The sequence below is a fragment of the Protopterus annectens genome, chromosome 8.part0, assembly GCF_019279795.1.
Source record: "Protopterus annectens isolate FY-2018-M chromosome 8.part0, PAN1.0, whole genome shotgun sequence".
Taxonomy (NCBI): Eukaryota; Metazoa; Chordata; order Ceratodontiformes; family Protopteridae; genus Protopterus; species Protopterus annectens.
The window spans coordinates 1599582127-1599603016 of NC_056741.1; the positions used below are offsets into that span (position 1 = coordinate 1599582127).

Genomic DNA, 20890 nt, shown 5'->3' on the forward strand with positions numbered 1-20890 from the left:
AGAAATGATGGTGGATTAGCTTAAATGGGAATAATTATATGGGCAGTTCATCTGTGTGCAGTGCAGCTGGTCATAGGTTAAATCCCTTGGCTGCATTACGTATGGTTTAATGCACTTTCACATACACTTATTTCACATCGGCTTCACAAATTGCTATAGCTATGTGGGACTGACACGCTTAGGAAACCTGAAGATCTCTGCCAGCACTTGCAGCCTTGTCTGGGTTTCATGTTCTCTGGCAAAGTCTCAAGAAATGCAGACAGTCTGATGCCATGAAATTTATTTTAATGCTGGACTCACTGCTAGCACTTTTCAGAACCTGAAACAACACAGTGCTAGCTTTTCCATGGCCTTTTTAAACACATATGAATGTAGAGACGAGGTCATGGCAGGCTTCAGCACTGACAGCAGAACAGTTTATTAGCTGGCAACTTCTTGTTTGCGCCTAATATGTACATTATTTTATATTGTGTGCAAGAAACCATGTGGCCACTACAGTGAGCCTGTAAAGACACATTATATGAAGGTTTAAAGTCCCTGATCTGTACAAATGATGACTATGTAATGAAGCAGTCTTTTAGCAAACCAAAAATTAATAAAGTGACTGGAGAGGATGATTTCTGCATTATTTAAGCAAAAGAAAACCTCGGTAGTAACATGCCGAGTCCTAACTATCACATGATAGTGGGATGAAAAACATGCAGCTTGGCTGAACAGAACCGCTCCCTGAAGGGCGAGTTTTCCTGTCTTGTCTGTTCCCTAATTTGGCACAACCTCACATCTCAAATAGAGCAGACCTTTTACCAGATAATCATACAACCAGTTGTTACATCCCTCATTTAGTCTGCACACTGCTGATGTTACTCGGCTATGCAGCCATTGGTCAGTGATAATGTGCCTAAACGACGAAAATTGCACCCCTGAAGTATGGTAACAGCCAAAAACTGTACCCATGTAACTCCTTTACTCCTGCCACTATACAGATAAATAAAAAAATATGCATGTATCTCACTAAGTGACCTCTGCACGTTACTGGTACAGTTTTGGTTGATACTTGGCCAACAATCCTAGCTCACACATCAGTATTGTTTCGAGCCTCTAAGACAGCAGTAAAGGGAAAAAACTGCATGATACCACTGTCTGCAGCATTGTTTTACAGAATCTTTGAAAAGAGTCAACCTAGACAGAGTCTATTAGTTCTGTAGCTGATGAGTGAAGCACCCACACTCGATTGTAGTACTGTCATCATTTCCACTTACTCGCTATCAGGAGGTTCTCAAATAGCAAGATCAATGGATGCATCTCAGGGCAGGCCCAGCAAACTTCAAAATACTGTAGTAAAATTTAGATTTTAAGATATTATTCTGCAGTGGGATAGAAATGAATACAAATGATAGTCAGTATACATTCAGGGTAACTGCTCCTTTGTGATAGAAACTTTTGCCAGAATTTTAAGAATGGTAACCAGTTATACAAAGGAGTTTTACTTTATTTCTGATATGTTGCATGGATTTGTTTTTCTTGTATTTGGAACAGCAAGGTCAGTTTGTCACAACTAGGTGACTGCAAGATCTCTCTCTCTCTCTCTCTCTCTGTCTCCCTCTCTCTCTTGGAGATTGCGATAACATGCATGAATGAAATAATGTGTAATCTTTTGTGAAGCAGCCCTGCTCCTTATTTATTTATCTATCATATATTTATATATTTACTTACTTACTTACAGCAGTGTATTTTGGACCCATTATGACATCTGCACTATGTACTCTATCCTCATTACATTTATGGACAGTCATGGACAGTCCCTGTTCTGTAACCCCCCTCCATAAGTCTCATGTGCTCATTCCCATTATAGTGTAACTGATATCACTAACTGGAAGGAGAAAAGTGTTTGGTAATGGGGTATTAGTCACATTTTGTATACCTAATCCTAAATCTCTGAGTAGGATTTCTATCCTGTTGGGGAACTCCATGTATATACAATTTCCCATGCATTCCTTACCCACACAACTATCTGCTGCTGACAAAATACATGATCAGTATGGACTGCTGTGTAATCAGTCACTAACTGAGGTTCACCCTGCATCAGGAAAATCATATATCTTTCCCATGAGATGAACAAGCTGACAGCAGCCATTTCAACCTACTAACCCCATACCTTTCAACTGTCCAGATTCTCAACTCTTTTTTTTGGTATATCCTTGATAAAAGTTTTTGGTTTTCTGGCAAATCATTGAGGATTGAAGTCACTAAATAATGGCATACATTTGAGTTTCAGACTTCATATCCTTCACAAAAATGTATGATAACACACATACTGTTATTCTCACTACTTTCTAAGTTGTGAGAATAATATTTTAAATCTGTCCACATTTCTGGCCTTTGTCCCCTCATTATTTTGGGCTTTATCCATATTTCTTGTGCTAAGAGGTTGAATGGTATGTACTTCCCTATTTGTCCATGTCAGATCCTTGAAATCCTGGTCCACTGATTGGGCTTCTGAAGCACAACTGGGATCACAAATCCCTTCAACAAGAAAATTGGCATTTTCTTTTATGATTCCCTTAAAGTGGTCTAAGCTATAAATCAGGCTCATGCTTTGTATAAGCTCACACTTAACTTCAATCACAAATTTACATTTTAGTGCTTGCAGTTTCAACTCTTATATCTAACATTACTTGTTAATATCAAGATACAGGAAATAAGGACACTATCCTCAACAAACAGCTCTCTTCCTTACCAGCTTCCTTTCATTACTGAATACATTTCAAGCAAACTCTTCAACAGAATAAACAGGTGCGAAGTTTGGATTTCTTAACACTGAACATTTCTAAAAATGCATGTATGGAATAAAGCGTTCTTCAGTGTTGCCCTGAGAAATATACTGAAGGCCTCACGTGTTTTAAAGCAGTTGTTTACATCACAATTATATCTAAATACTTAGTCAAATCCTATCTTTACTGGACATTAAACAAAGTTGTTGATTTTAACCATGGGCCAAACTTCTGGTTCAAACTGCCTCACCAAATGCCACATTGTAAAATAACAGATTTCAGTGCAACCAGTGTCTACTTTCTCAGTCACCTTACATGAAATTCTAGTTTACCTGTGTTGTTTTTTTAACTGAAATATTGTGCAGGACTTCTGAAAAAAACTTTATCCAGTATAATACACAATTTCAAAATTATTCTAACAGATCCTGACATTTTTTTTGGATTTGCTCCTTTATTACAGAAGAAGAGCTCTTAGTTTATGGCAAATTCAGTGGTGCATTGCTGTGATAATTTAAATCTCCACCTTAATAAACCTGTACAGAGGTCAATAGTGTAATAAGAATGAAATCAACACATAATCCATCAAATAATACTGAAACAACTAGAACAAAAAACTGTGGTCAATACACTAAGGAAGTAAGACTTAATGAATGAGCACAGAAATTTTGTACTATTCAAGAGATTTCCCAAACTCTACAACAGGCTTCCCATACATGTGAATCAGAGTCCTTCCCTATTCCTGTTCACGCATAACCTGGACAAGTGGATGGGAAATTTGAAATTTACCCCTGGTCTGACACCTATGTCTCTAACGGTAAATCATGCCCTAACTAACATCCATCACTTAAAATAATCTCCAGGCAAAAATAGCCTGTGGGATATATCTGGGTCACATGGTTAGGCTAATAAAGGTTGTTAGCTTAGTATATACCTATGAACTTATTTTGACTGAACATAGAAAAAACTGGTTGAATTAATGGCATCCGTTGAGAATATTATTGAAGAACTAAGAATTTGTCCATTATGGACTAACTCCAAAGCAGCAAGATGACAAAAACCATGTTCTTACGAAGAGCAAAGAATGCAACGACAAAAGACAGAGATTTAAATCAGGGAACAAATGTTCCGAGGTGGAACAAAACTAAACTGAAGTTATGAGATGCAATATAATTTGATATTATTTGTCACGAAAGTATGGGTAAAGAAAATAAGCTGAAAACCTACAAAACTCATTTGTGTTTTAGTAGTTTGGAGCATTTTCATGAATACTCATACAAATCCCATATGACCAGACCAGGATGCAAAGTACTCATCTAAAATATGCTTCAGTTAATGCAGTTTGTAGAGAAAGGACTGCAATGATTACACTCTGATATTCCGGAAAAAGACAAATCAGTTAAGCGCTTCTATAGCACAAGACCTGATCTTAAAAAATGCATCACTTGTTAAGGTCAGGTCTTGCGCTATGCAGTCAAATCAGCCTGCACTGAACAGCAGAAGACAGTGCCAGAATAAATAAAAATGATTTGTTTATGCCTAATGTATGTACCGAAAACTTGTCCCTCGTTTCCTCTCGTAGACTTAGAAAGAAGCTAGAAAAACAGGAAGTGTGTCTGCCTGCATTTTCTGAAGGATACAAAAGTCTGAAACTGAAATGAGCATCATTATTTAGGGACTTCAATCCTCAGTGATTTCTCCAAAAAACAAATATTTTATGAGGAACAAAGCAAACATATGAGGCAAAAATCTGGACAATCTGCAAAAATCTGGACATTTGAAAGGCATGGCAAGGTGAGTCCAAACATAAAGGACTGTGTTACACTGTCTTTCTGAAAGTGCTCGCTAAGTGCTTTACAGCTTTGAAAGCCAGCAAAACACGAGATTTTTCTTATTTTTATTTTTTTGTTAATTAATAGTACATGAAGCAGATAGAGCCCCATGCAATACAAAGAATTATGAGTGGTTCTCCGATCATAACCTTCAATGATGTGTTCTCAACATGGAAGCCAACATTCTCCTGTTGAGCATCGTTCTTGGGGTGAATTTCTTGGCATCAATAACTCAAACATATAACAAATAGGTTAGGATCAGTGACCCAATCTTAATCCTTTGTGTTATTGTGTTTCTGTTTAGTTACTTTAATTGTTTACTTATTAAGCAAACTTGGCTAGAGGTCTTTCCTCAGTTATGGCCCAGACCACTGGCCTTGCAGTGTTGCATCTGTTGTATTATAAGTAGATATATATGTGCACATGTAATGCTATGCAAAGAACAGAGGTATCTCATGTAGAAGGGTCTATATTACATTACTGAATTTTCAAAACTTCGAATCTGATATGGTCAACACCATATAATCGAAGTCTTGAAACATCAAAAATGTAATAAAACACAACAACCTACAAAAACAAACATTTAAATGCTCTAAGCCCTCCTGCACCCCCCACTCCCTGCTACTTAACTATACCAACTCTGAGATTGCACTACAATGCAGAAAAGGGAAATCTTCCCTTCCTGCGCTGTACGGAGATCTCCGTTAAAAGATTCGAAGTTTCAAAACTTTGATTATATGGTGTCGACCATATCAGAGTTGAAGTTTTAAAACTTCGATCTTCTGATATTGCCCCCACGTAGAATGCACTGCACTTCATAGTGAGTGTCAGCTCTAAGTAATATATTACTTAAAGAGTATAAAACAGAACACTGTGCAGTAAATTAAAACCTCTGTGGCTGTGACCAGATAGGAAGGGGGGCACTTGTCTCCCATGTGACTGTATACAGGGGTTCAAACAGCAGCCCATAAATCAGGCCAAATAAAGTAGGAGGAAATAAGTAGTATCTTGGGGGGATGATCGAAGGATTTTTGTCCCCCTCATCCTACAGGAACACCCCCATTGAACAAAGAACAGAAGAATTGCCATGAGGACATCAGCAAGAAAATTCAGGCAAAGCAGACCTTCCAGGCAGGATCAGGCCTTTCATGGAAGTGGAAACTGGCCAACTTTAGGTAACTGCACTCTGTCTGGAGGAGGATGGGGGTAATTTATGGGTAGAAAGGCCACTATTTCACAATATGAAGAAGCCAAGACTTTGCTTCCAGAAGCTTTTGTTCAACTAAGGAAATAAAGGTACATGGCCATCCACTACTGTTGACAGATAAAAACAAGGAAAGTGAAAGAAATGCTGTCTGTCCTACGCACGATATTGTAAACCTGTTCTAAAGCACTGTGGTGCAAACTACTACTTTCTTCCATAGAGCTCTGCAGCTGATCTACCTCTAATTCTGGTAACCCCAACTCCTTGCCTGTAAAATGTGTCTCTCGATGAGGGGCTACATATGATGTGGTACCAAACAGAAAGGCTCTGATTACTTACCATGGCCATTGTCCAGGAAGTCAGTGATAACAGCCGCACTACATGTTGACCAAGGATTATTGTGGTCAATCTGGATGAGGGTTGGTGACATCATGTGATTATCTTTCAGCTTCCCAAAGGCCTCCTCACAAGCCTTGACACTGTCATGGGGCATGTTGAACACGTGTCCTAAGCAAATACAAAACAAACACCTGTTAAGACTGACACAGATTGTAAGAGTGCCAAAATACTTTTCGGTAGAAACAGCAGCTGATGTGTAATCATCATGTCTTGATAGGTTAAACAAATCTGTGTATCAGAAAATGAAACAATTCAAACAGATGCTGTGTCACAAAGCAGGCAGATCACCGTATTCATTTCAGAAACTTCATGTACCAGGAAATATAATAAATATATGTAAAAAGAAATTCAACTGATAACACTGCATATAAACATCACTGTAATAATGAAAAACAAAGACACTGCTTAGACTAAAACATAGAAGGACCTAGAAACAATGCAACACAACAATTTCTGAATAACAGGACAATTGTCAAGACACCCATCATACAACAGAAACAAAATTTTGAAGGCCTGGAAGCTCCCTTAAGAAATATCAAGGTTAACCATGGGGAAAATATCAGAAAATATGATTATAGAACAGAGCCAGCAGCTGTTCAGGAAGGGTCTATGAAGCTTTATTTTACAACCTGTTTTGCGATTAGTAATTTAATCAGGGCCTGTCCTAATGATTACAACTAGGGTTTCAACTTCATATGCCCAGAATGGGGTACTAGTTAATAAGATGTGAAGTTCTGGATGAAATATCATATTTACTACAAGGAATATAGAAGAATTGTTTTCACTTCCTCTTAAAAACACACTGCTGTGGAGTTCTAGTTGAATTTTGTTTTCTGTTGTTCTACCTCACAGCACTATTTCTGATATGAATATTGTTATGCTGGTCCATTCTCCTGACGGTTGTAAGGACAACAGCTGGCTATCAGGGTCCTTTCTACAATGAGACAGCAGGGTAGCCATTCAACTTCCCCTCATCCATTCTCATGACATCAAGCATACAGCATGACTGTGGGTTCATAGGGCATCTCATAGCCTGCCACCTTTTAAATGCAGTCTACCCCACTACCCATGGCATTGAAAACCAGGTTTTCAGCTGTTTAATCCACCTTACCCTATCTGTCACTAGCACTTGGGCGGTTAATAAAATGTAGGTCTATCATACTACAGACAGCAATCTCACCACTCTGTGATCTGAACATCATTGATTCTGTAATTCTTAAAATAGTTACACTAAGTGGTGTGCGCAGCTCCCTTGTGACAATTTAACAGCCGTCATATGATAACATGTAACAGTAACAGTCCATTTGCAGATAACAGTCCCTCACCGTGATTCTAAAATATTATACACACTGAACAGACCCCTTTCCCGAATACCATCAGCCCATACCCAAGCTACTGATCTTCATGCTAATGGTGTAGCTGCACACAATTCACTCATCACTACCATGGCTCTAGGACAGTCTACATTTAACTAACAGATTTTCATTCATGGTACCAAGTAAACCATGTCCACATTCAACTAACAGGTCTTCGTTCATGTTAAGCAGGTAAACCATCATACAAGAACAGGCCCATAGCATAATAATGAATAAGCAGACCCTACGTTGTTGAAATGCTGAACTGTTCTACAGTTGTGTTTGTATAGATTGTGTAATATTATCTCTCTCTCTCTCTCTTATATATATATATATATATATATATATATATATATATATATATATTATTTATTGTTTTTTATGTGATATTAATTTATTTGATTACCTTTCTGAATGCAAACTGTTTCAATTGGATCTGGGGCCTTCACAGAAAACAAATAAATGCTTTGCATAATGCTAACCAACAATACAGCATCGTATATGACTCTAGCACATAAAAAGGAGTAGTTTACATGTAGAGTGTGGTAGTGGGACAGTTTATATGCTACTGACAGACTATGTGTGAAGAAGTGCCTTCAGTCAGCAGACTGAAGCCATGATATAAAATAAATCACAAAGCACTAGTGGGGCTCTCGTTGTACTGTTGGAATGTTATGGCTGATGAAAGAGAAACTGACTGAGGAATGATTCACAGAATCTCCATCACCAGTTCTGTCTGCCGTCTGTCATTGATCTCCTTCCCCACTTGGCAGTGAGACATAGCTATCTCTAAAGGGTCATGACCCTGGAATGTGTTACATTTACTTAGGGGGTTGTAGACTCAAGGTTGTATACACTCCAGTCCTCTTTTAGTGAATGAAGAACTTTGCGGAGAGGATTTGGTAGCTCAGTATTTGACTGATTCTCCTTTGCTTATCTGTACAGATCCCACGAAACAAAGCCACAAGTTACTACCACAACATTTGCATGATGCTTCAATGAATCACTTGCAGGTAGCATGTTTCTCTCCCATGATATTCGGGTTGTATACAGCTGGGGTACTGATGGCACAAATCCATACCGCTAGCAGGTCCCTACCATAATGCCACTACAACAGACATGTAGCTACCAGGTTGTGTCGTATTACTGGGAGAGGCTGCCTACATAATAATATTACAACATCCCCAGCAAAAATAAATTTCCACAGGCTGATACCAGGTAAGCCCATATACAGCTAATGGATCCCAACCACGTCACTTGGAAAGCCTATATGTATGTGAGTGAACCTAACCATCTAAGTTATAATAACATGAAAGCCAAATACCAGTAACAAACCCTGTTATATTCACACCAAATTAATTTGTGCCCTGATACTGGCAGAGTATAATTTTATTATACAACCAATGTTTAGTTTCTCAGACACCTGCGAATAGGACTATTGTACCATACATGTGACTTTTAAAAGGAAATGTCCATGCTTTGGGAGATGCAACCAAAATCACCAGGACAACTATATTTTCATTAATTATAGGGTCATAAGAGCATATTAGGCTATCATTCCCTTTGGGACATTTTAAGCCTAGCCATGTAAAGCAAGTTTGGAAAATGGGATTTCACCTCCCCCTTTACGCCTTCTCCTCAAGATTTAGCAGGGACTTGTTAACCTTATAAATGGTATTAACAAAAAACACAGTCTGTCTTTACTGATTACTATGAAATGCTAACATGAATGAAGTATGTTGTATGTTTCAGGTGCAGAGCAGGTATAGTAAAATATTACCCATTCCTTGTTATTAAATACTATATATTCATAATTCAGTTAATATTGGTGTGTGACTAGTCTGATGTTCTGCCAAATTCTTAAGTTAAGTGAATTGTTTCAGTGGGAAAGCTGCAGTAAAACTCTGCCCTGGAACTGTCTGCAATCAGCTAACTGGAATCAAATACAACTGAGGGATAGCAGAAATGGAAGCAAATCTATCATTATTCTAGACCACCTTACCGTGAAGAGAGTGGGCCTCAATGTCATAGTGGGACAGGTCACATATACCAAACAGGTCCCTGTCACAGAAAGACAGGTAGCATACACTAAATGAGTCATAACTGTCACACAAGAATGGCTCATAATCTGGAAACAACTCCTAAAAAATGATACTATGACAGTTCACATACAAAGAACAGTCCCCTACTATGACACAGCCCATATTCAGTTAGCAGGTCCTTATTATGACCCTGTACAAGCAACTAGCAAGCCTCAAGATATAATGTTGTGAAAGCACATAGGCAGCTAATGGGACATACAATGAGAGTGGGGAAATCCAAAACAATGACGTTATCTCTACTGCCATATTTTTACAGACCACCCGACATACACCCTCTCTATGTTTTGACTGGAAACGGCCCACTCAGAGCTTCCTGGCTACTGCTAATATGACAGTTAATAAGCTAAGCAATGGTTAATCCCTGACACATTAAAAATTTTGTGAAGTAAGGTTATGCCACATACATCTTTAGGTTTTGTGAACTGAAAAGAAAAATCCTGTTTTGGCAGGAATCTTTATTTGCAACAGTTCAGTTTCATGACATTTGAATGACACCTTTATGTTCACCTACTGATTCTGTTCCACATTTATTACCTAGTTCATGTGCAGTAGTGAAAGCTGAAGGAAGGCCATCGTCTTCAATGACTGAGCAGCTCCGCTTGGGATCACACATGGTACCGACATCAGCCATTCCGAGGGTGTCACATGTTGTAGCACCACAGAGATCCTGTAACAAAAAAAAAGTGTCACAGTGTAGTTAGTCTCCCCCATTCCGTTAAGCTACAATATATCCCATTTGAAATCTGCTTTACATTGAAAATAAAACCAAGTGAGTTAGCTTTAATATCTAGGCAGCATTAAATCTGGAATGTGAGTTGTGGAGAAAAACAAATATCAAAAGACGGAAACATAGCTTTGGTAGTCTGAGTTTTGGTACTTTATACTGAAGGACTGCATTTTTAAATTGCAACAATTTTTTTTATCTGTTTCTAGATACAAGTAAATAAATTGTTCTTTAAGGCACTGCACTATATTCTTTCTGGAAGATTTTACAAGCTCTTATTTCTTTTTTTAGGTGGCTCTTCCCATAGATACTTTCAGGCATTGTTCAAGAGGCATGATTAACTGTAACAAAGAATCAAATGCAGAGCGGCCGGGTGAATCCAAAAACACTAAGAACACAATAATCCACCTGTTTACCTTCTAAAAGCCTGGATTAAGTACTCCGTTGGTTGTTTGTCAATTATTTTTATTCAAAAGGTTGCAAAACCAAATAAAAAAACAGCTAAACACAGCTTAGGCACAATAACAAATTCAGTACGGTAAAACCTTCAAACTCGATTCAGTCCGTGAATAGTACAGTCCACAGTTGAACAGACTGCAATAAATTCCACAAAGCCGGTCCCAATAACCGGTAACAGCAACTGCAGCTTGAGACCAAGTCCATGAACAATATAGACCACAGTAAAACGGACTACAATAAGCTCCTTACAGCCAATCCCAATAACCAATGACAGCAGCTGCAGCTTGAGAATAAGTCCGTGAATAGAAAAATCAACAGTTTGAACGGACTGCAATGAGCTCCGCAAAGCCGGTCCCAATAACCATTTAAAGCAGCTGCAGCTTGAGACTTACAAACTGCACATCCCAGTAGGTCAGTCTACTCTCAGGTATCAAATGCACATAAAAGATGTCAGCAAAATGTAAAAAATTATAGCTAAGGCTTACCATTAGGAATTGTTTCCTTGGAACTGTTTGGTGTTGCTATAATCTGCTGTCAACAAGTTCATGAGTGAGGTCTGAGATCGTGAAGACTTTTTTCTTGGAACTACTTGAATTTTTACATTTTGCTGACATCTTTTATGTGCAATTGATACCTGAGAGTAGACTGACCTACTGTGATGTGTAGTTTGTAAGTCTCAAGCTGCAGCTGCTGTAAATGGTTATTGGGACCGGCTTTGCGGAGCTCATTGCAGAACGTTCAAACTGTTGATTTTTTCTATTCACAGACTTATTTTCAAGCTGCAGCTGCTGTCATTGGTTATTGGGATTGGCTGTGAGGAGCTTATTGTAGTCCGTTTTACTGTGGTCTATATTGTTCACGGACTTGGTCTCAAGCTGCAGCTGCTGTTACTGGTTATTGGGACCGGCTTTGTGGAACTTAGTGCAGTCTGTTCAACTGTGGACTTTACTATTCACGGACTGAATCAGGTTGGAAGGTTTTACCCTACTGAATTTGTTACTGTGCCTAAGCTGTGTTTAGCTGTTTTTTTTATTTTGGTTTTACAACCTTTTGAATAAAAATAATTGGTTGGGAGGGTGGCTTAATGGTTAAGATGTTTGCCTTACAAACACAAGGTGCAGGGTTTGAATCTCGCAAGGGATAATTGGCTAGGCTTAAAATGGCTCACAAGGGCAGTTAGCCTATTGGGTTGGGAGGGTAGCCTAATGGTTAAGGTGTTTGCCTTACAAACACAAGGTGCAGGGTTTGAGTCTCACAAGGGATAATTGGCTAGGCTTAAAATGGCTCGCAAGGGCAGTTAGCTTAGTACTAATCTATTAACCTATTAACCTATTAACCAATTGACAAACAACCAACGGAGTACTTAATCCAGGCTTTAAGAAGGTAAACAGGTGGATTATTGTGTTATCAATTGTAACAAAGGTGAACACCAATGTAAAGGAGGAAACAGGTTTATCATACAAGGAATACACAAATCGAAAACATAACTAATGAACTGATATGCTAATATCATAAAGAAAAGAAAAGGCTACACAAGTTTGTCATTACATTGGAGAGATATAAGACAACAAGCTGCTAATGATCTATATCCCGTAGACCTAGGTTTGCTTCCATCAGTCTCCACTAGCATTTAAAGATGTTTACCATCAGGTCTTTAGGTTGATCAAATTTCACCCTAAAATGGAGCCTTTTGGCCTAGTGGGTCATAAGTGATTAAAAATAAATAAAACAATCATGCTGCAACATATGATACAGACACAATACCAACATACTTGCTGTTATTTTAACAAAACTAGAAAATGTATAACCATAGCAGGCAGAACATTTCTGAGAAGTATAAGTATTTATCAGTGTCAGATGAGGTGGGATAATTACAGTTTGAATGGGAATTGCTAACTAACAAACACAATGACAACACATTGATCTAGAAGGTGAGCTTTGATCTCCCACTTGTTTTAAATGTCACTTCAAGTATGATCTACCATTCGGTCTACTCCTTACTCAGTCATTTACTCATTATAAGTCATTATTATCATTTGTATTATTAATAATTATTCCCATTATTAGTCATTTACTCAGCCCTTATTAGGCCAATTGAATATAAAGCCATCTTTGGCATGTATCTGTCCAGGCATCTACAACTACTGGAATGCCCACAGAGATACCTTAGTATCTTATCTTTAGTATCTAAGTTTTCTTAGTGGTCCAAGAAAAGAATATAAAAGGAGCATTGATCATTGAAATCACCACACCTAGTGACTACAGTATCTTGCGTACAGAGAGACAAAGTCATAAAATACCTTGATCTGCAGGCAGAAACGACAGCCTTGTGGAAAAAATATACCCAGACAGTTCCAATAGCAGTCAGAGCAACTGGTCTTATAAAAAAAAAATTTACAATCGTATTTAGATACGTTACCAATTCATGTAACACTGTACGAATTGCAGAAGGAGTCATTACTGAGCACATTGCGGGTGCTGCGTAGAGCAATTTTGGCTAACATCAAAGAGTGGAACAATACTAATTTCATGAACTTTAATCATACTTTGACTTAGGAATGGGGTCCATTCCCGTCATGGTATTAGAAACCCAAAAGACTTGGAGAAATTAAAAACCACAGAAACCATACCTTACTAAAAGAATACAAGGCCTAAACAACTTGTCTTGTATAGACTGACTCAAAGCCCCTGTCACTATATTCCATTTCCTACAAACTGCTAAGAGGTGATCTGTGGCTGACATACAAGGCATCCTCCAACCCAATATTGATGGATTTACTGTACATCAACAAGTCAAAAAACATCACAAACACTCGGTGTAGGGATCCAAACAACAACGGCAACATCAACAGAATGGTTTGGAGAAACAGATGCATCTTGCAGAGGATACCGCTGTTATGGAAAATCTATTTCTCAGCACCAGCTTGGTAAATCTGGCTGCGCCCACATGAACAAATACTACCAAGGGGGAGTAAATTATCAATTACCCTTACTGTAGTATTTTTAATTGTTTACTAGATAAATGTATAAAAGTAGACTGGTTTGAAGACCCTTTTTAACTACAGTTGATTCCACAAATAAACACAAAAAATGAGTCTGAATCTTCTTCTTCTTCTTTTGGCTTTTCCCAGTTAGGGGTCGCCACAGCGGATCACCTTGTATCATAAAGAAAAGAAAAGGCTACACAAGTTTGTCATTACATTGGAGAGATATAAGACAACAAGAATATAAACTACAGTTGATTCCACAAATAAACACAAAAAATAAGTCCGAATCTTCATCTTCTTCTTTCGGCTTTTCCCAGTTAGGGGTCGCCACAGCGGATCACCTTGTCCGCTCATGATTGGTAGTGGAGTTTTACGGTGTCAAGTTGCCATCCCAACCTTCCAGAGAAGGCATACACATGCACACACTCACACCTAGGGCCAATTTAGAGTGTCCAATCCACCTGCAGCATGTCTTTGGGATGATGCAACAAAATATATGAAGTATGGTTTAGTAAATGGCTCACACAGTCACAAAGTCAAATTATCAGTAGATAAATATAACTGAATATAATGCTAAAGAGAATAAGATAATCATTTTTTTAGAGTTACAAAAACAGAAGGGCTAGTGTAATAATATTTATTTTTACATTTGTTAACCAGGTTAGTCTGACTGGGGCCAGAGAGCCCTTTATCAGCAGAGACCCAATGAGAAAAGCTCCAGGAAAGTTTGTTTGTATCTTTCGGCTTTTCCTGGTTAGGGGTTACCACAGCGGAACTCTGGTCTGCTAATGATTAGCAGTAGATTTTTACGTACTGGCTTGCCGGGCCTAATGCACAACCTTCAACGAAGGAATGCCCATTCACGCATGTCGCTACACAGAAGACGCTCTAACTGAGAATCGAACGGACAACGTCTAACTGTGAAGTGATAACGCTACTGCAGCACCACCACCGCAGTTCTAGAAAAGCTCCAGGAAAGTAATTAGTAAAAATAAGAAAAAAAAACTAACAATTCAAGTTGTAAGACACTTAACAGTATAAATAAAACTACATGTACACAGGCTGATCAGGAAAACCATATGCAGGGTTGCCAATAAACTAAATTAATAGGTACTAAGCTGAAACAGATGCAAATGGAATGAATAACACTAGTAATTAAATTAAACTAAAAAGAAATTAAAAATGGGAAAAACAGGAAGGAGTAAGGCATGTTTGTCCAAAAGTAGTGACTGCATATTCGTTTAGTTAGGACATCAAGCACACAGAGAGCAAGATGGGGAAAACAGGGGAATCTATTAAGGATATACATTACAGTATTAGTCAAGGGAGCAATGTGTTAACACCACAACAGTAAGGAATGCCCACCCCTCTGTAAGCTGGAGAGATCAGAATGTCATGTCAGCAGCTCTGAAAGTTTATGTAAAGTCATGGAAAGAATTATCATGGAGAGGATCAAAAGAGATATAGTAAACCTGCAAACATTGGACCGAACCCAGTTTGGCTTTGTCAAGGGCAGATCATGCCTACTCAACCTGGTGGACTCTTTTGAGAAGCTCACCAAAGCAATGGATGAGGGCAAAATCATTCACACTGACTACCTTGACCTGGCCAATGCATTTGACACAATACACCACTTGGCATTGTTGACAAACTTATAAAATTTGGTACAAACCCTTATGTCACCTGCTGGATAGCCAACTGGCTCACAGACAGGACCCAGGAAGTTAGAACTGGGGAGTCCACCACTACAAAGAGGCCAGTCACAAGTGGAGTCCCTCAGGGATCAGTCCTTGGACAGTTCCTTTTTGGCATTTACTTCTCAGAAGTCAAGACCAATGCCAGTGGTTTCTGGCTGATTAAATTTCAGATGATTACAAATTTGGAGCTGTCATTGAATCTCACACTATTACAAATGCTCTCTAGGAGGGGCTGACACAGACAAACAACTGGTAGCAGAGCCATGGACTAAAACTAAATGCCAAGAAATGCATAATAGTATCCTATCAAAAGTTATCCATCCCTGGTAACCATAACATTGACAACACACCCCTTAGAGTTGACCCAGTAGTCAGAGACTTAGGGACACACATAGATAATAATCCAGCCTTTGACCATCATCTTTGTCTAAAGTGGTGAGGGAATGATTCTATGTTGCGCATCTTATAAACAAAGGTATGGCATCTAAGTCCACGGAAGTCATTGTTCCACTGTATTTAGCATTCATTGGACCTGTCATTGACTACAATGCCCCCTTAGGTATGCACCTAACCAGACATATCCAACAAATGAAACATCCACGGAGGTTCCTCACTAAAAGAATACAGGGCATAAGTAAAATGTCCTAGGCATACTGCCTCAAGGCCCTATCCCTGTATTCTGTCTCCTACAGGCTTTTGAGGGGAGATCTATGCCTGGCATGCAAGGCATTATCAGACCCCACTCTGATGGACCTCCTGCATATCCACAAAACAAACAGCACCAAAAATACCTGTTCTAAAGACTTAAACCTTGCCTGTGAAATAAATAGGACCTGCTGGAGAGATAGGTATGTATCCCAGAGACTACCACGTTTATAGAACATGAATGTCTGTGCCTGAAGAGGTATAGAGTGTTAACATGACCAACTAGCAGCAGCAGAACCTGCCAGAATACTATTATAACCAACAGCCAACAGCTTAACCAACCAGGAAAATCCTACATACTCATCTTCATGGTGGATGGACACAAACAGAGCTCGATACCAAGGTCAAAATAGTCAGGGATGTTTTTATCTCCATTCACACAGCAAGACTCAGTGTAGCAGAGTATTGCAAGATCAGCATTAAATGCTTAACAAGATGATCTTACTGTTATTGATTCTCTATAGCAGCACATCTTTAGTGCAGCTGTAGCTTCTGATTTGGCAAGCGGTAGTCCTGTTTAGTGTGTGAGATGCAGCCATAGATGATTAAAAATGTGCCTTTTATTAAACTCAACAATTAGTCAACAGTGGTTATTGAAATATTCTCACAACTGTCATGAAGGTATGGGTAAGGTAATCAGTGCATTATCGTAGACTGGAGGTACAGAGTTAATTAGACTTCAAAACCGATATGTTTATAACTGTCTTTCAACATTTTTAACTGACGGACTTGGTGTTAAAATATTGCACAGCTGCTGTGCTAATTGTAAAAACAACACGAAAAATACATGAAATGTTGTAAAAGAAGACATGTAAAGGTGTTTTACAGCAGCTGGAAAATGCTCCTTTCTCCCAGAGTACAAAGATTACATACTTGAGTATAACATTTGGGTTGTGCATGTGTTTCATTCTGCTTGAATTTGAGTCATTTCAATGTGGCTTTATTGATTTCCCCAAGGCAGTCAACAGGACAGAGGAGGACCCTGTTCCTGTTCCAGCTAAAACAGCACTTTACTAGAATATAATCAGATGAGAATTTCCTAAAATCTTTTAAGCAAAAGCAAGACACAACCATACTAGGAGTTAGCAGCTAAATGCAAAGATGAGATCACTACAAAATAAGACAGAAGAAGGGAGGTCAAATAGTCTTTTTAGTTTTAAAAACGGTGTTGGTCTGACTTTGAGACTGGAAGAGAATAGTGACAGTATCTTTTATAACGGGACTGTTGGTCAATGACTGCGGACACACACTTTTTTGTATTCCATCTTAATTTTTGAAAAGTCTCTCAGAAATATTTTTGCAACAGGCCTGTTCGCTGTCTTGGTCATGTTAAATCTGAGTCTGACAGAAAGAAGCTGCGAAAATATTTAAGTACGTTTTTAAGTCTGTCTCCACTTAACACTTTGGGTCAGACTTCAGGAAGGTTCCATAGCCCTCGGTCAAAAAACAGTTCAGGATGGAAATGACAGTGGCAGACTAGAATAAAGGTAACATTGAATAAGAAACTTTTACCTGATTATACGAGTTTCCCCTTTTATACAAAAGCAAGGGGTGTTTATGGATACAGTTCACTGTTTCCTCATGAATTATAATGTAAGTGTTTCATTTACCTTGTTACTTCATAACATTAGACCAGTGATCAAGTTAAAAGAAACTGCTGAGTGCATTCATCTCTAACATGGCATCTTACTTTAATCAGTGTTTGAGACAGTGGCCATATGCCATCACTTTTTGACAGAATACCATCCACATTCGGGATGAAAGAATTAATCTGATCAGGTCACAGACGTCCCTAAAATAAATGACATGGGGTGTCACAATGCTTAATCTAGCCAGTAATAAATGATATGGAATGGCAGCAAGCTCTATTTAGTAACCAAATATAGTAGTAAATGATACGGAATGGCAGCAAGCTCCAATTAGTACCAAAATATAGTAGTAAATGATATGGAATGACAGCAAGCTCCAATTAGTAATACAATATAGTAGTAAATGATATAGAATGGCAGCAAGCTCCACTCAGTAACAAAATATAGTAGTAAATGATATGGAATGACAGCAAGCTCTAATTAGTAATAAAATATAGTAGTAAATGATATGGAATGGCAGCAAGCTCCAATTAGTAACAAAATATAATAGTAAATGATATGGAATGGCAGCAAGCTCCAATTAGTAACAAAATATAGTAGTAAATGATATGCAATGACAGCAAGCTCCAATTAGTAATAAAATATAGTAGTAAATGATATGGAATGACAGCAAGCTCAAATTAGTAATAAAATATAATAGTAAATGATATGGAATGGCAGCAAGCTCCACTCAGTAACAAAATATAGTAGTAAATGATATGGAATGGCAGCAAGCTTCAATTAGTAACAAAATATAGTAGTAAATGATATGGAATGACAGCAAGCTCAAATTAGTAATAAAATATAATAGTAAATGATATGGAATGGCAGCAAGCTCCACTCAGTAACAAAATATAGTAGTAAATGATATGGAATGGCAGCAAGCTTCAATTAGTAACAAAATATAGTAGTAAATGATATGGAATGACAGCAAGCTCCAATTAGTAATAAAATATAATAGTAAATGATATGGAATGGCAGCACGCTCCACTTGTTAACAAAGTATAGTAATAAATTATATGGAACGGCAGCAAGCTCCACTTAGTAACAAAATATAGTAGTAAATGGTATGGAATGGCAGCAAGCTCCAGTTACTAATGAGGTATAGCAATAAATGAGTTTAGATAGCAGTATACTGACCCTAGTAACATGGCTAAATAATAAATGACATGGAATAATAACATCAGCACATTCCTTACTGTAATAACTTATTAGGGTAGCGGCAGTATGCTGACTCTAGTAGCAAGGTACAGTAATAACAGCAAATGGAAGCATGTTCCTCATGTTAACAAGGTATAGCAAGAACGCGACCAAGTATATAAACACAATCTGTAAAAAGCAAACATGGCTCTGACACATTTGCTGATTGTAACTCCAGAAATATTGTCTATCTATATATGGATGACTTGTTCAGCCTATTATGTTGAAACATCTGATTTGTGATCATTTATCACACATAAAGATGAGTATTGTATACAAATGCACATATTAGTAATGTTGGTGGGATGTATTATTTTAACTTTTTTGTTTTACACATTGCATCGGAACATTACGAGGTGATTTAGTTACACAAACAGAAAATGCTGAATATAAATGGATAAATCATTTGCATGCTGATACATATCCTGGGTTAAATGAGTCTGTCAATATGCAAAACCTTTGCACAAATTATGGCATCATAAGAAGATAAGAATGACCCAACAGATGCTTTAATCTTAATCATGTGATTTTAACTGAGAGTATTTATTCATAGCCATGTTTACAGGTAAATACAAAGCAATTAGTCTGCAGACTATGACATGCCTAGCCAATAACCACACATTCCAAAGGTGAAAATCAAACCCTGTACCTTCTGCCTATGAGTTAAACACCTTAAGCATTCTGCCAAATGATAACAGATGTCAGAATGGGCACTACAGAAACAAAGTATAGTAACAAATATCCATGGATGGCAGTATGCTTAAGTTTTACTCTAGTGACAAGTTATAGTAATAAATGACATGGAATGATTGCATGCTTATCCTAGTGGCATATTACAGTAATAAGTGACATGGATGACAGCATTCTTATTTTTCAGGGGAGACGTGAGTTGGTATTTATACTGCTAGGGGTAATCTGACCAGGGCATTTGAGAACTTCCCCTTCTCGTTACCACTTTCGTTATCTGCTAGTCCAATGAGCATGTACATGCATACGTTCCATTCCAGGTGTGGAGGCAGCTGGGAGAAAGGCACAACATGGAAACTACTGAGATGTCTCCTCTAGATTTTAGTGCTGGTACCTTATTTAGGGAGAACAAGAAGCTGAGGTAAATGTCAGCTGTGTAAAAAAGTTCAAACATGATGTGGAAATTTTGTTGGATTCAGAGGATAAATTCCAAAAGGAGTTACTTTGTAGTTCAACTGTAGATGAGCAATCGAAAGAAGAAATTATAGCTACAAGCCTCCAGTCAGGAGGGTTGAGGGATGACTTACTGGTGAACTTAATTGAAGAAAATATTCCAGACAATGGAAATTAAATTTCTGTGGGGAGAAGCGATGGACAGGATTCAAGTAGAAGAGGTGGAGGAATTAAAGAGAAAGACATTTGCAGAAGCAGTAAAGGAGAAGAGAGAGGAGAAATGAGCAAATAGGAGACCAGAGAATTCAGTAAAACAGAAGTCTGTGGCACACATACAAAGTAAAGAAGAGAAACAATTAGACAGATATGAAATATGGGACAAACTAATTGTTCCATTAGGAATAAAAGCTCAAGAGGTAAGAGCATTTATATTAATAAAAAAAGACATTGTGACTTTGTTTTTGTTTTTTGAAAAGGGTATAGGGCTAGAGACTTTTCTAGGAAACTATGAGAAAAAAAGGATACGTGTGTGTGTGTGTGTGTGTGTGTGTGTGTGTGTGTGTGTGTGTGTGTGTGTGTGTGTGTGTGTGTCTGTGTATGTATATATATATATATATATATATATATATATATATATATATGAGTCTACTGTTTTTGGTCGAATTCCATTTGGTCGAAAATAGAATATAG

The 20890-nt window shown here is 38.0% G+C and overlaps 1 protein-coding gene across 1 annotated transcript in view; it reads right to left on the bottom strand.

Annotated features, from left to right (window-relative positions):
• ADAMTS15 (ADAM metallopeptidase with thrombospondin type 1 motif 15) overlaps positions 1-20890 on the bottom strand; it is a 159849-nt gene that overhangs the window by 58980 nt on the left and 79979 nt on the right. The window contains exons 2-3 of the mRNA XM_044081136.1: positions 10195-10327; positions 6144-6311 (exon numbers count right to left, since the gene is read on the bottom strand). Of these exons, the coding sequence (XP_043937071.1) occupies positions 6144-6311; positions 10195-10327 (301 nt within the window). The remainder of the gene's footprint in view (positions 1-6143; positions 6312-10194; positions 10328-20890) is intronic.